The sequence below is a fragment of the Curcuma longa genome, chromosome 14 (assembly GCF_044706935.1).
Source record: "Curcuma longa cultivar G26 ecotype Majalengka, Jawa Barat chromosome 14, ITB_CL_G26_1.1, whole genome shotgun sequence".
NCBI classification, from domain to species: domain Eukaryota; kingdom Viridiplantae; phylum Streptophyta; class Magnoliopsida; order Zingiberales; family Zingiberaceae; genus Curcuma; species Curcuma longa.
The window spans coordinates 10,278,577-10,295,431 of NC_133874.1; the positions used below are offsets into that span (position 1 = coordinate 10,278,577).

The window sequence follows — 16,855 nt, forward strand, 5'->3', positions numbered from 1 at the left end:
GGCCAGTGGCCAGCGGTCGTGCAGCTAGCGCGTAGGCGCCAGCAGCAGCCAGTGCGCAGGTGGCAGCGTAGGCCAGCGGCGGCCAGCACCGGCCAGCACCGACCGCGCGGCTAGTGTCCGCGACCCACAGCTGCCAGTGGTCGATCGGCGACCGCAACTGACCCCTGCAGCGGTCCAGCAGCAAAAACACACCCACGAGGAAGGAGGAAGGAGGAAAGAGGAAGCTTACCACACGCGAGGAGGAAAGATCCGGTCGCTAACGGCGAGAAAGAGGCGAGGAAGGAGGCATTGTTCGTTAGAAGGAAGGAGGCGGCGAGAAGAAGAAAAGGGGTTGTTCGTGTAAAGAGAAAAGAAGATTCAGATCTAGGTTTTAATGAAAATTTGATGACAAAACATTTTTGTTGCTAAATTTGTCATCGAATTGGCAACTAATGCGCTGTTCGTCGCCAATTTAGCGACGAACAGAAAGTTCATCGTCAAATTGGTGACGAACAGAGAGTTCATCACTAATTTTGGCTACAAAAGCGTTATTCGTCGCTGATTTAGTGACGAACTCTCTGTTCGTTGTCAAATTGGCGATGAACAACACGTTCATCGTAAAATTTGAAGACCATTTCACGGTTTGATGACTATTTGGCGATGAATAAATTTTTCATCGTAAATTTGTGATGAATATGATTTTCGTCACTAATTGACGACGAATTTAACAACGAATTTTCTTTTTACAATGAAATTAGCGACAAAATTAATATGTTGCTAAATTAGCAATAAATATTTATTTGTCGTAAATTTCATTGCAAATCAGTGACGAAAGACAAATTCATCGCAAAATCTATTGCAATTTTGCGATGAAAAAATTTGTTCGCAAAAATTCGTCCCTAAAAACCTATTTTTTTGTAGTGCTTGCACTATGAGGCTCTAATACCACTGTTGGAATCGTCATGGTGCAATGCGAGTGTTTACACATTTCAAAAACGTGCGCAGTGAAAATAAATAAATAATTAAAACTAATTATTATAACACACGCATGCAAAGACAGAATATAACAGTGTACAAGACATGATTGAATGTTAAAATTTTTAGAATAATAAATAATTCTGCACATATCTTATAGATGATATTGAACGGTGTTGACATCAATCGAGCGGTCCTTGTCGAAGTCCTGCCTCTACTGGTGATCCATGCTAAGCTCTCATCAGGACGACTTCCCAAGTCATGAATCGCATCGCCATCTTATATACTAGCCGACGATCGACAACGATCGAATCAAGAGAAAAAACTTATTTCGAAAACAAGCAACAATGTTTGTCGCTATCGTTCTCCGGAGTTTTTCTAACTATCACTAGAAATTGCATTCTCGGTGTAGTTATTAATGGTTAACCTTTGACCACCAATAAAGATAAATGACCGAAAATCTTTTCTGGTGACGATGGAATAATTCTCCAGAAGTTTCGCAAACTTCCGAGAAGATGGTTGTTGGTCGTCAAACGATCGAGATTAACTGGCAACATCCGATAACCTGTCCAATGATCAAAAATAATTTTTCAATGACTGTACAAAGTTCCAACATCGAAAATACAATCCGACAGCATTCTCCCTCTTCTCCTACACGGCCAAAACAGGGATGGCACGAACATCGTCTTCTCCTTTTCTTCTGCACAGGCAGCTAGGGCTCCGGTGGCGGCGCGGCTAGGGTTCTAGCGGCTTTTGCTGTTGTCGGTAGCAGCCATCAGCCGGACGGCGCTCCAGCAGCGGCGGCAACAGCCATCACGTGGGGCGGCAACAGCCATCACGTGGGGCGGCGCTCTAGCGATAGCCGCTGCAACAAGAAGAAAAGGAACAGGGGCGGCTTCTGTGACAGGAAGGAAGAAGCAGTCCCAATGATGGGTTTTCCAGCCTTGCTTGCAACCGGAGATGATGACTCTTCGGTCTAGCTGCGCCCTCGCGTGAATAGGGCTTGGACAGTGGCGCACCCACGAGAAGAAGAAAAACAGGCCTGCGATCCTCTATTTTCTCGTGCGATTGGGGATCTTCATTGGCCAACGGAAACCACGAGGAAGACGGAAGATGACGGGGATCAAAGGTTCCAGCATCTTGCCTCTCCGGCGGACGTACCAACAATGAAGATAGCCGACTTTAAGCCTGCCATAGCGCCACACCTGTGCTTCTCCGGCGTGTAGCAAAGAGAGGGGACGATCTCCTTTGGTCGGGTTTCTCCTCCCCGAAGCCGACGACCTTCGCGCGGACAGGAAGAGGCAGACGATGCCGTGCCCATCGAGAAGACGATGAACATGAGAGAAATCGCGATTAAGGGAAGCTTGCCGCGATTAAGGTTCCTCGCTTCGTTGCTTGTGCTCTTACCTCCGACCGCTGCCCCTTCTTTTATACACGACCACCACGAGTTCCTCGACACTGAAATTGGAACCATTGGAGACGCCATCTCACAGTTCGAACAGATGCAAGCGCCGCATGAGAAGAAGAAATCGCAAGAACGAATCACGTGCGGCCCAGGCTAGAAGAAGGCTGAACCGGGGAAAGAAAAACCAGACTGAACCATTACTGTAGCGAACCTAAATTTAGAGTTTGCTATAGCAAATCAGGTTTAATCTTGGTTCGCTTGGTTCACTAACCAAACGACCTCCGATTTGACTCAAACTAATTTTGTTTAATTCATCTTCGCAAGATGAATCTTCTTATTACATCCGTTCTGTCAAAATCTCTTCCATCATGAATCAAACCAAGTTGGTTCAATTTGGTTCAAAATTGAATCATTTGGTTCAATAACTAAACGACCTTAGATTGGAACGGAATCAATTTCATTCGTATCATCTTCATAAAATGAATTCTATCATTTTGTCCTTTGTCCGGTCCAACCAGACTTTATTCTTTCAAACGGTGAATCCAATTCTCAAACTCATTTTAAGTTGTTCAAAGAACTTGAAATTAGTGTGACCCAATATGTTCTCGATTATGTTGGTCATCCGTAATTAACTATTAATTGTGGAATGACCATGAGTGATACCTAGTAATACATCATGATCCTCAATTAACTAAAAAATCAATGATTGATTCCAGAACAACTATAATGAGACGTGCCTCATTTCTTTCACCGTCTTATACTCGCTTAGTTCAGGACATGATCTATATGTGCAATCCCCACAAGGCTGACTATGTCACACTTAGCCATAACTATTTTCTTATCCTGTGGATTCAAGTTACTTGTACATGTGTCCAAGAGTACTGTACTCTTGACATGTAATATTTTGATCAAAGATTTTTAGTAACAATTCTAACAAGCGGTCGTAGGGTATACGTCTCTTTTTACAAAGAGCGGTGAATCCTTTGTGGGTTATTCAAATACTTTCAGATACTTCGACTTATACCCAATCATCTCGGGTCCACACCTTTATCGGAGATGTCTGCTTAAGATGTTAAAGTATAAGCCTCCATGATCAAGGTGACTTGAATACTGTAAGTTAAAGGAAACTCACACTTAAACTGTAATAAAATCTTCATTGACATATGTAGAGAACCATATAAAATCTTAAGGTAGGTCACTCCAATGAACTAGTTAACTTTAACTAGCATCCACATTTAACTCTCAACATCCAATATCTCTAGTAGTGAAATCAGCTGTTTAGCAAACCAAGGAGTTTAACAGGTGCTAGTCTCAACAGAATCGAAGACGTCCATGCTCATCAATTCCTCGACTAGGGATAATTTTAATACATTCATAATTGCACATGTATAAATGCTTACTTATTGTGATCCAATCATAAATTCTCTCATGTTATGAATCGTATCGTAGATATTCAATAAATGAGTTTAAGATCCAATCAAACACATAGAGAATGTACACTCAAATAGTGAATTTTTATTTATCCAATAAATAGTGTAACTATAAGGCAATTGCCTTAGGACATCTCTTAAATCTAACACTGACTCTGTTGAGTTCTTCTTTGGTCAACCCACACTAGAGTGCTTGGGTTGCCTTGATGTTGGCTTCAATCTTTTTTTTTCACATGACTATGGGAGGCCGTCGTTGTCGGTTGGGATTGTGAATCCAGTTTGGATCACTATCCATATATCCACTTGAGTTTTAAGGTGGTACTCCATTCTACCTTTTTAGTAGATAAAGTCCTTCCGAGAGAACAAAGGTGGTCTGATAATGTTGTAACCTTCCTGATGGGTCATGTGAATCTCGCACATAATATAATTAACCAAAATATATCAAGACTTGATCTTAGATTAGTAGTGTGGGAGAAATAATAATAAAAACATAGTGTGAAAATGAAAAATTAAAAAAAATATATTCAATTAGTGGTTGCACTGTGTTCGAGCACCCCTCGCTTTGATACCAATTGTAGGATCGTTAAAAGCACTAGAGGGGATGAATAGTGCTTTTGTTATGTTTTCACACTTTTCAATAAAATTCATAAAAATTTGCGTATATGAAATAGAGAAAGCAGTGGAAAAGACACAAGTACACAAAGATTTTACTTGGTTTACAGTCACAAGTTGCTACTCCAAGGTCCAAGATTAAGAGACTGTTTCTAATAGACAATCCACTAAGTAACTCCCCTCTTACGAAAGGAAGTTAAGCGCCTTATAAAAAATAAGATCAGTAACACGGATACCAACTTAGAAATTAAGAACAGAAATGCAAAGCACAGTTATATCGACAGAATGGGTAGACTTTGATGTAGCTCATCGGCGTGACAACAACGTTCTAAATGATTTTTCTTCGTGCAGACGGTCGTCATTAGGTTATAGATTGATGCTTCAAGGGCTCTCCCTCGAGGCTCTTTTATTGAGTGATTTGGGCGCCTCCACGTTGTCCGTCGATCCACTATCGACGCTGCTAACTCGGCACTTCTGGGAGCCTGTATCTTTTTTGGGCGCCTGTATGCTCACATGGAGGTTTCGGATCAACTTTGACTCTGTAATGCCTTATCCAAATCAGGGCATCTAGAACCTTTCTGGATGCCTAGAAGCTGAGGTTCTCAATCAATAGGACTTTGCCACCTCGCCGCTTTGCTGGCCCTATTCCGCTGACGTCTTGTCGCCTAGAATCAATCTGAGCACCTAGAAATCTGATCGCTTGGATCTAGATAAGGGCGCCCGGAATACAAAGTTTCAGTCCCTCCTTTCCTGCATTACAAGTTAGTGCAAACCATAAAAAGTAACAAGAAAGAAATAATTTTAACAAACTGTTTTGGTCTTGACTTCAAATTCCAGTGAAACCCTAGGTTAGTCCGACGCCTATTGTTCCTCTTATCGGGAACACGTCCTCACCCACTCCACTTGGGAGAATTTATCTTGTGCCAACTAAGTTCTCCAGACTTATTAGACTTTTGCTTAGCCTCAATCCTCGCTCCTTAGGATTCCCACCGCTAGATATCCAGTCCTCCGGACCCTCCTAGTCTTCTACCTGGTGCACTTGATCTGCCAAGTCTTCCTGCCTAGTCCTTCTGATCAGGACTTCCTTGCCTAGTCCTCCAAACCAAGTCTGCTCACTTAATCCTTCAGATTGGGTTTGCCTAGTCTTCAGCTAGAACTTCCACCGCCTACTAGGGCTTTCCTGTCCTGTGTATCAATTAGGGTTTTCTTGTGCCTAGACACAACTAGGGCTTTCCTGTGCTACCTTACTTAGTTTAGCTCATCAGTTAAACTCGCATACTTAACTTGAACCTTTTATCATTATCAAAACATAAGTTTGATCATCTATGCTTCCTGCACCAACAAATCTTAGTTCTCAAATATATTTATTAGTAGCCCCTAATTTATAGAATATCTAGTATATTAAGGAATAAAACAAAGGGGATATTGTTAATAAGACAAGTTTGTCTTTCGTGGAGAACTACTGTTGATTAGACCCTTGGTTTAAGTTAGTCCTGATTTGAGTTGGTTCTGAGGTGGATAGGGATATTAATAGATTCCAGTCAAAATTTATTGATGATCGTACAATGTCTAAAAGTAAAAATGTTGGACATGATCAAACTCAAGAGGCTTCAACGAATAGACTGGTCCTAATTTAAATCGGTTCTGAGGTAGATACGACCATTAATGAGTTTTGACCAATACTCACTAATGGTCATATAGTATTCATAAATAGGAATGTTAGGCATGATCAAATTTAAGACTTCAAGGAATGCATTAGTGGTGTATTAGAGTGGTTATGATACGTCTAAGTCTTTCAGTGAGTTTTATCAAAATTGTTCAAGATTGTGCAAATTTCAAAGACTTATAAAATGCAATCCAGGCTTTGGAATTTAGATTTAAGGGATGGTTAGACTTAGGAGGTTGTAAGGAACGGACTGATCCTAGTTTAAGTCGGTTTTGAGATGGTTAGGACAATCAATGAGTTTTGACCTAAATTTATTGATCTCTGTATAATGTCCATAATTATAAATGTTAGGCGTGGTTAGACTTATGAGGCTTTAAGGAAGCCAATGATGATATCTTAGAGTGAGTATGATGAGCCTAGAGCCCTTAGTTAATTTGTGTCAAAAGTTCTCAAGGTTGTGCAGATTTCAAAAATTCATAGGATATAATTCAAGCTTTGAAATGTAGGTTTGAAAGACATGGACAAATTTAGGATCTTGCAAGGAACACACTAGTCCTAGTTTGAATCGATCTTAAGGTAATTAGGGTCATCAACAAGTTTTGATCAAAACTCATTGATGTTTATACAATGCCCATAATTAGAAATGTTGAGCATGATTAGAATTAGGAAGCTTCAAGAAAGTCGTGGTGGTGTCTTAGAATGAGCATGATGAGTCTAGATCCGTTAGAGAATTTGTGCCAAAAGTTCTCATGGCTATGTAAATTTTAAAAACTCACAGAATGTAATTTAGATTCTTGAAATTTAGATTTGAGGGTACGATTAGACTCAAGAGGCTGTAAGGTACTCACGGGATTTAGTTGGTATCGATAATGAGGTGGCTATGACCATCAATGAATTTTAATCAACACTCATTAATAGACAATGAGACCTTAGCCACAAGTAACTTAGGTTTGTAGAGAATGAGGAGATTGAATGAAAAGAATCATGATGGATAAGACTCAAACAGAGAAACTCATGTTAATATTGACTTTCTATCAATAATTCACTTATAATAAGAATATGTTTAGAATAAGGAGAAGGGGAGCTATAGACTTATAACACAATGATTTAGTCTTAAAATAAAACTCAATTTTGGAGAAGACGACGAACCTAAATATTGACATTGTGTAAAATAGTTTTGATAAAAGTAACAATTGAAGGAAGAAGATTGAGAGAATCAAAGTCGCAATTTGTGTCGGAAGTCGATTATGGTTTTAGTTTTCGCGAGTATAGGTCATGACTTTAAAAAATGGTTAACAATTGAGTGAGTTAGAGAAAAAGTAGTAATTGTATGAAACCCTTGTATTTCAATATTTCAAAAGTAGCTTGGATGCTCGTAGTGGTTCGGACAAACACGTACTTTTATATGTTGATCGCATCAAGACTATTATGAGAATATAATGTGTGAATTGATAAATATAAAAGTACATTTGGATAATAGTAAAAGTTGGATGTATGATTTAGTAAAATGTCATTTTTAAATTTATAATTCGCATTAAAGTTTCCAACCTACTGTTAGTTTGGCTTACTGGATGCATAAATTTGGTAGGAAAAATAAAATGAGGGGTGCCATTTAAAAAAAAATGATAAATAGCCACATCTCTGAGGGATGGTCGGTCCGATCCCACGAAAGTTTCCCACCGACCACCAGGATAAATCGGGAAGCGCATACGACCTACGGTCAATCCAAATGCCCAACATCCTTTGATTGCGTTCCCCATTTGGAGGAAAAATTCCTGCAGTCCAACATCCTTTGATTGCGTTCCCCATTTGGAGGAAAATTCCTGTAAATACGCCGTAGCTGGGGATCGAACCGCGGGTCCCTGAGTTACAACCTGAATATCCTACCGTTGCACCATTGTCGAGGACGAGGAATGCCATTTTAATGATACAAGGAAGGTGCCTTTCAAATCAAATTAATTATTATATTCTTTGATTCAACTTAATCATATATACACTAATAATACATTTATATGTTAAATTATAATTAAAATATTTAGTAATATATTTATATATTATAATTTTTATTTTAATATGTTAAAAAATTTAAGCTGGTAGCGCTTTGGAGTTTGGCTGTATAGGTTTGTGTCCCCGTTTCTGCGCCGGAGTCCCCTTCTCCTTCGATCTTCACTGGTTCCCGATCCCTCCTCCCTCCCTCAACGCGAGCTTCCTCTGCCATCCAGCCGCGCGATCCCTCCTCCCTCCCTCAACGCGAGTCTCTCAGCCGCGGATAAAGCGAGCATCACGGTCTCTGCCTTCCTCGAATCCCTTTGCAGCATCTGTGCCCAGTCTTAAGAAGGAGAATCTTTTAAAGGACAATTCTCAAAGTTCACATAGAGGAGAAATGGTGGTCGACAAGTCCTTGGAAGCAGAGTACGCACCCACGAAGAAGAAGAAAGCTGAGGAGGAGTTGGAGAAGAGGTTTCCCTTACCATTCCAAACTTTTTTTGGTCAAATTTTCTATTTGTAGGAAGTACTGTCTCAGTAGCCTGTACTACACCTGAAGCCCTAAAGTATCTATGCATGGTTATGCCATTTCAGAACCAAATTTATGCTCAACTAAAATTTTTATTGCTCATTGTTGGTGTTTAGTTATTTGTGTTTTCTCATAAAAATGTCAGAAGCAAAGAGAGCACTGCTTGCTACGTAGTTAGTTATGAAATTAATGCCTAGTACAATAATTTCAATTGATATATTTCTTTCTACAAGGAAGACGTCTAATGCTACAATGTCATTTTGTGTTAAAATGATAATACAATAATTTTAATTGATATTTACTTTCTACAAGGTAGATGTCTGATGCCATTATCATTTTATGCATTAAAATAATAGAAATGTTCTTGTAGTATAATAATTTCAATTGATGTGTTTCTTTCTACAAGGTAGACATATGATGCCATGATATCATTTTATATGTTAAATTCTTTCTATAAGTTGTCTGGGCAATAGCTTGCCTAGTCATAGTATAAGTGATGAACCTACATTCCAAGGAACATGGTTTAAAATCTCATACCGTATCGGACAAAATGATCAATATGTATTGTTATGATTAATTATTGAAACTCGATACTACTAGATATTACTTAGCACGAACAATATTTTATGTGTCATGTCAATCATGTGGATAAGTATTGTTTCATGCCAACATTTAACACCTCTTAGTATGATACAATACAAATTAAGATGAATTAAGATAATGTCATTATTCTTTTTAGCTTGTACAATAATGTCAAAATTGTATCATTCCAAGTGGAAAACAAAATTTAAATTTAAGTATATAGTTGTGTTTTTCTTTTTTTATCTCCTTAGTCCTTCCATCTCCAATTCGTCACTTGCACCACACGATTAGGCAAAGACCGAAGCTTCGACACATCTCGAAATTTTGAAGCTTGCCAAGGAATAACCCTTATTTCCATATCCTTATGCATACTTTGTACAACTCAACAACTTTAGAAAAGATTGCTCAGTCTTATTTGAAAGTTTACATAGTTGTGTGGCATAACTGACTTGGCGTCACAAATTAGATGAAGCCAATCAAGAAAATCAATTATTTTTTAGTTTTGGTTTAGGTTATGAATTTCAATTATGTTGAATTTATAGCTTCAGATTGATTTCAAATTCTTATAAAAAAAATCTGAACGAGAACCAGTCTTCAATATACATTCCATTTATATGCCATTTCTTTTTGTAACGTCAAAAGGGTATATTTTATATATATGTAGATATATTATAAGAAGCAATAATATTTATCATCTACCATCAATCAAAATCCTTTCATATGCTTACAATTTAGAACCATGTATTTCACTTATTGTTTGAAACCAAAAGAATTTTAAAATGCTTTAAAAGCTCAGAAATCATGAAAACCCAAAACATTAGGAAACTTGAATTGAAGCAACTAGAAAAAAAAATTCATTTTTTTACGAAATTTAAAGCTTGAGTTTCAGGTTCAATTTTTTTTCGTATTCTTAACTCTTCTGATTAGGTATCTTGATACTCTTAACTCTTCAGATTAGGTCTTTTTTTCCCCTAAAAATCCAATCCAACAAAGTCTAATTCCTAGATGCAATGCAATTATATATTATAAAAAATTAAACAAATTGAAATGTATTTTATTATTTTAAAATGATTGATCGAAATTTGTATCTATTTGATTTAGTCGATTGAGTTGGCCATGCTAATTGAATAATGACTATCTAGTTTAATCTAACCAATCCAATAAATCATCTAAAATTACTAGGTGAATTCAATTTGATTGATTGAATAAATTTGATTACCTTGATTTATAACAATAGTTTTATTGTAAAAAATATAATTAAGGTATGATTATTGAAATTTGACCTCTATTCATTTCCATCATGCAAACTTATCAACATGTATAACCAATGGTTAAATTTGATAACAAATGATTACTATACTATGATAGTCATGGTCCTTTTTTCGTGTTAGTTTTTTGAGCAAATGGTGTCAACATGTTTGAAATAGATGAAACATAATGTTTTTGTATCATCATCATATGGTATATTCAAGGGTTCTTTTTCAATTGACACCACTTTCTTGAGCTTGGCTCCGCCATGGCCAATGTCCATTGTTTTCACATAGTATGCATGTGCTTTTATCTTAATCTTAGGATGCTATTTTTGCATTCTTCTTCAAAGTTTGCATGGTCAGACATGAAACAGAATGATGGACTATCATTTGAGCACATGAGCAAAAGATGAAAGTTGCAAAGATAAGGATGTTAAGGTGGATGTATGGACATATGAGGATGAACATGATAAAAAATAAAAACATTAGAGAAAAAGTCGGATTGCACCTATTAAGGGAAAACTTTGGGAGTTGCATTTAATTTAGTATGGACATGCACTTAGACAACTCAATAAATATATTAGTTAGACGACGTGAAACTATGACAAATATACACATTAAAGGAGGAAGATCAAAAAAAATTTGATTAACAACAATAAATAAGATAAATTTATTTAAATATTGACGATGATATAGTAGGGGATAGAGCTCAATGACGTAGAATGATCCATATAACCGACCCCACTTAGTGAGATAAGGGGTGGTTATTATTGTATCCTAGAGAGTCTCATTTGGATGTCACTGAGTTCTTGTGGTAACTTAGTTCATTTTTTCTGCTTAATAGGAGGAAAAAAATTACTCCTGGATGTTTGATGAAGGCAATTATCAGATCAGGAGATGGCAAAGCAAATCCTGCAGATGGAGATCAGGTACCACTAACCATTATAAAGTTTTTATTCTAGATTGATATTTGATTGCATCATGCATACTTAGATTTATGACTTTTATTTTCCAAGCTATACATTTGAAATACATATTATTCTGTTACATAAATGGTAAGTACTCATCTTTACTCAGTTCTCTTGTATTGATAGGAAAGTCTCAAGCAACTATTTGCAACAAATTATTCTTATTATACAAAAAATAATAATTATGTTGCAGGTAATACTCCACTGCACCACCAGAACTCTAGATGGCATCATTGTTGATTCAACTAGATCAGAACATGGAGGTGAATACTTAGTGTAGTAAATAAATATTTGTCTTGTTCTCTTCAGCAAAGGAAGTTAAATCTGCTTCATCTATCTTTTCTGAACTTTTCATTTTTTTGACCATTTCCATTTTTTGATTTCTCTACCTGAATGGTACATAAACTTATGAAATTCATACTCTTTGGTATGCTTGTTGTTTTTAGTTCTGTGGTTGGAATTTGATTGATGCCTTTTTAGCTGCATGAAAGATTGCTATTTTCTGATGTGGTTCCTTTATAGGATGACATGACTCCTTGTTTTCCAGTCTAATATTGCTGATTCTGTTCAGAAAATGCCCAAATTAGCCTTGACGTTTTATTTCCACTCTCAGATTAACTTATGAAAGTTGCTGTGGCTGATGTTCACTGTGATTTGTCTCTTATATAGTTTGGAAGTAGATGAGTGCAATTTGTTGCGTCTAGCTGGATACTTGTTGTTTGTTTGCCATGCAAGTTATATCTATAATCACTACGTTCATGATTTTCTTTAAAGATGCTTTGTCTTATCTATCTGAAACTTAAATATATCAGTAAGTGTGGCCTTTACACATGTACTACACATCAGTATCATGATGCGTCTGTGAAGTACCCATCAGTATCAATTTAAGGTATAATGCCAGTTTGAAAAACATTTTAAATTCTGATGGTTGCTGCTAAAATATTTTAGATGGTTGTACCCTAGTAACACAACCAAACACTTTATCAAGTCAACTGTTTCTAGTTCATGATGCAACATAGGATTTTAGAGTGACTTAGTGCAACATTTTCAGCTCTTACATATCTTTTCATGAGAAACATAGTTGAGTACTTGTTTGTTCACTTATTTTGTTAATTTGACAGTTTGAGTTTGGAATATCTTGCTTCTCACAATGAATAATTGGTGAAAAAAGGCTATGCATGCTTTCACTACTTTCTAGTCATTCAAAATATTTACACCTTTTTTCCTATCAAGCAAAATTAGGTTTTTGGACCTGGATTGTTTGTTGGTCTTCCTCAGAAAGCTTGCACTAATTTGCACTATATTCAAGCAATCGATAGGCTGTTTACTTTTATCTATTGCATATTAGGTTGCAGACAAAATCAAGCTTATATTCAAGCAATCAAAAGGCTGTTTCCTTTTATCTATTACATATTTGGTTGCAGACCAAATCAAGCTTTGAAATCTTATTTTGAGTTAATATTTTGGTCCACAACTAGAGCAAGATGTGTCAATTTGGTGCTGATAGTGCCGAGATGTGGTGTTGGAGAGACCCACGAGGGGGAAGGAATCAATGAGCAGAAGAGGAAGAAGAGAATCGAGATGCCAAACCTTAACCTTTACTTCATTGTGTTGCCTTGCCTCGTGTTGTATCGCCATTGTCGTTGAAGGCTCAAGTGCTCAAGAGAACTTCATACCACATCGTGGAAGCTTCATGTGCCCTGAGGGAAGCCTCTGATTTTGTTGCCGTCACCACGAAAGCTTCCCAAGTATTATCGTCTTAGGATATTTTGCATGTTGGTTGACGGGTGGAATGAAATGTTTTACCTTTGTCCACCGACACAGACTGAAAATTCCAAACCTTGGTCCAAACACAATGTAGGTCATCTTTATCTTACCAATTAGTTATTCTAAAGGGAAAATGCACAATGACTCAAAGAGGTTGATCAAGTGAAAAGGTTCAAGAGGAAAGTTTCTCTTAGTTCTTTTTCACAACATATAACAACATATTAAAGTTAACTTGTATTATACTATCTTTGGTGTGTTGAATATTTGTTATTATGCACGTTTGTTAATAATCTTTATTGGACAACACTGTTCTAGTATCTTTGAAAAATTTTATGCTTCATTTTTGTTTGACATGATAGGCAAGGACAATCCTATAAGAAATGTTTTGGGGAAAAGCAAGATGATTCTGGGGTTTGTTGAAGGAATTCCTACTATGACAAAGGGTGAAGTAGCAATGGTAACTCCTCCTAGTTGCCTGTGGTTCGTTGTTATTTCATGCTGAGGTCATCTCTTTTTTGTTTATTTATCGAAAGTCACTCTGCATTTGTTTTTAAAGATAGGCCTTTGAACAATCTTTTTCATTTTTGAGAATATTCAGTAATGGATTTGAACTTCCCTACTAAGAACTGACTGGATGAGTAAACTTAGCCTCTCATTAGCTCCCTAAAATGAAGCTCTATAAGTCCTATTTAAGTCTTTTCATATAGTTTCCTTGTGTTATTTGCAAACATGATACTCACTTGTTTCTTCCTCTATGCACTATGAAATCTCTGCATCTTGTGCCAGTAATTTCAGTCTACTATTTGTTGTCCAGAAGATCACCATGTGACATTCTTCAAACATTTCAAAAAGCTATCACCATGTGGTTTTGTCATTGCTTCTGTTTAGTTGGAAAGTTGTGGTATGTAAGCATGTGGGTGTTTTTTATCACAAGTATTCTCTCATAAGATTTTGGTACATCATACTAGTTGTTTCTTTTTTGTTTGGCTGTGTTCCATTCCATGCAATTCATTTTGTTAGTGGAAGCACTAATCGATTTTCACCATTTCGCTTGGCTATGATAAGAATGCAATGTCCCTTATTTTTCTAAACTTTGATATCTATTTTATTTGTTTGCAGTTCAAAATGAAACCTGAGATACACTATGCTGAGGAGGATTGTCCACTTACTTACCTTCCCCAAGTATTCTCTCATAAGAATACTAGTTGTTTCTTTTTTGTTTGGCTGTGTTCCATTCCATGCAATTCATTTTTGTTAGTGGAAGCACTAATCGATTTTCACCATTTCGCTTGGCTATGATAAGAATGCAACTTCTAAACTTTGATATCTATTTTATTTGTTTGCAGTTCAAAATGAAACCTGAGATACACTATGCTGAGGAGGATTGTCCACTTACAGTCTCACCTTAAAGTCAAAGTATGAAAAATGAATCAAGTGCCAGCCATATTAGTATCTATTTTCTCTAGGATGTCATTATGAAAATTTCTTGCAATTCAAACATCTCTTTTGTTCATCTTGTGTTCATTTGTTTCTGACCCTTGAAACTGCTGTCCTTTCATTCACATATATATATTTTAGGGAAAAATTTATCTGAAGAGTTAATTTCTATATTCTTTGTACAAATCCATGCTCAAGTAATCAATAATTTTCTCTGGAGTTCATTTAGATTTATATTTATTATCTTGCATGCGTTGCTTCATGTTCTAATGTGAGCTTCTCTCCAGGTCATCGGTGAAGATTTAGGAGTTGTGAAGAAGGTATGTAAGATGATGTAAAGTAACATTTTGAATAAATGAAATTTCTGTGCTTCTATAGTATTCATTAAGATAGTATTTTCCACTTCATTTTCCTTTGAGAAATAATTATTGTGTTTATAAACTTCTCAAATGAAATCTTTGGTGTGCCATCTCATTCAAGGATTGGAATCTTATGCTATTTTGGGTTGGCACAATCAAATTTGCCATTCCACCCACAAACAGAAGCCAATTTTGTGTCAGTTCAACATTCTTTAAGTGTACCAGCATTGTCCGCTTTTATTGGATGACATTGAATGAGATTCTCCATGTCTTGTAGGTATAGGTCAACAAATATCAAATAGGATTCTCCATGTTTTTCAAGTATGGTTAAGATAGGGAATCTCAATGTTAAAGGGTCATGGTGCAAATTTTTAGTGGTTAGACTTGCTTCTTGTGATTTAGGTTATGATAGAGAAAAAGTGGTTATTAGGGAGAACTACGAAGGGTGAAGAAGCACGATTTGGTGCAAGCTCACATTGCAAAGCATAATAAGCGATTAGGAAGTAGGGGCCTCGAGTTGCCGTGCGAATATAGAGGAAGTGGTTTGCGAAGAAATGAGATCAAATTTATGTCACTGAGTAGAGAGGAGGATAGGAAACAATAAGATTTTAAATAAAATATTAATTTTATAATTTTATTTTTAAATTAATGAAATTTAGGAGAATTATATAAGATTTTAATTAATATTTTTAAAATAGGGAAAAATTAAATTTTTTATCTTTTATTTTAAATTAATTATATGGGTGGGCAATATGTGTGGTTAGAGTAATATGTTTTTTCCTCTAGTAATAATCATCAACTTAGCAATTGTAATTTTAAGGTATTTAATAGAGCTTTAATTGAATTACTAATTTAATAATCTATAACTTCAATATAGCATCAATAGTCATCTAGTCAATTTAATTAATTACTATTTATGTTAATTATATATTATTAAAATATGGTGAAATCAAAGTTCAAAATCTCGAACTATGTCGAAGTTTCGATCTTTGATTGGAACTGTCACACTCTGAGGGTATATTTGTCCGTTAAACCGGACGGTATCCCCTAATGATAATGTGAGAAAGACTAGTAATAGAACTCAATTCACCCAAACCAAGTATCAATACAGTACAAAAATCAGTAAGTTACAAAAAATGTGAATGCATGTATGTATTAATCATGGGTACATACTAAAACTACATAAGCTAAGCATATTTAATAGTTTAAACAAAACTCCAATATTCGATATGACAAGAAAAGCAACCAAACAACAATGGAAAAAAACATTGAAACAATTCAAGGAAAACCAATACTCGATGTCAAGTGGGATTGACAAACACTGATCTCTAAGCGACGTTAGGGTAATCGACACAACCTGTCCTATATCTGCTAATCTAGAAGTCAAAGAAAAATAAGGGGTAGTTGTTGGTGCAGTGGAAGTGAATCGCTAGAGGGGAGGGGTGAATAGCGACATGCAATAAAAGTGACCTTTTTCTCTTGCTAATGTTTTAGCATGGACACACTAATTAAAGTAGAAATATAACATAAAAGAAAAACACGAGGCAAAGAATTTACTTGGTTACAGGATTGTTAGTCCAAGACTATTAAAATACTAGTTAAAATCTCCTCGTCGGAAACGATCCGAAGGTAGAGAAATCTCGTACAACGGTTGAATGCAAAACATGTAAAAATAGATTGAACGAAACAATTAAAACCAAGTGCGTGCTTTGTTCTTCGAGCTTCAGTCTATTTATAATTTTTTTTCTATCTGATCGTTGTGTTGATGTGGCAGTTCCGGGCGCTTGGATTCGTCGAACCCAATCCACTCTGGCAACAGTCCGCTAATGGGTCTGGATGACTCCTTGCGATCCATGCGCTTGGAATCGATCCGGGCGTTTGGATTTCGTTGACGTGGACTCTATCCTCAT

The 16,855-nt window shown here is 36.4% G+C and overlaps 1 protein-coding gene across 1 annotated transcript; it reads left to right on the forward strand.

The window, feature by feature from the left end:
* The first annotated feature begins 4,660 nt into the window (after positions 1–4,660).
* On the forward strand, positions 4,661–14,558 carry LOC141844876 (uncharacterized). Its single transcript, XM_074732853.1, has 7 exons — positions 4,661–4,904; positions 8,158–8,527; positions 11,259–11,343; positions 11,576–11,645; positions 13,509–13,606; positions 14,269–14,331; positions 14,496–14,558. The coding sequence occupies exons 1-7, from the start codon at positions 4,661–4,663 to the stop codon at positions 14,556–14,558; spliced, it is 993 nt and encodes a 330-aa protein (XP_074588954.1).
* The last annotated feature ends 2,297 nt before the right edge of the window (positions 14,559–16,855 follow it).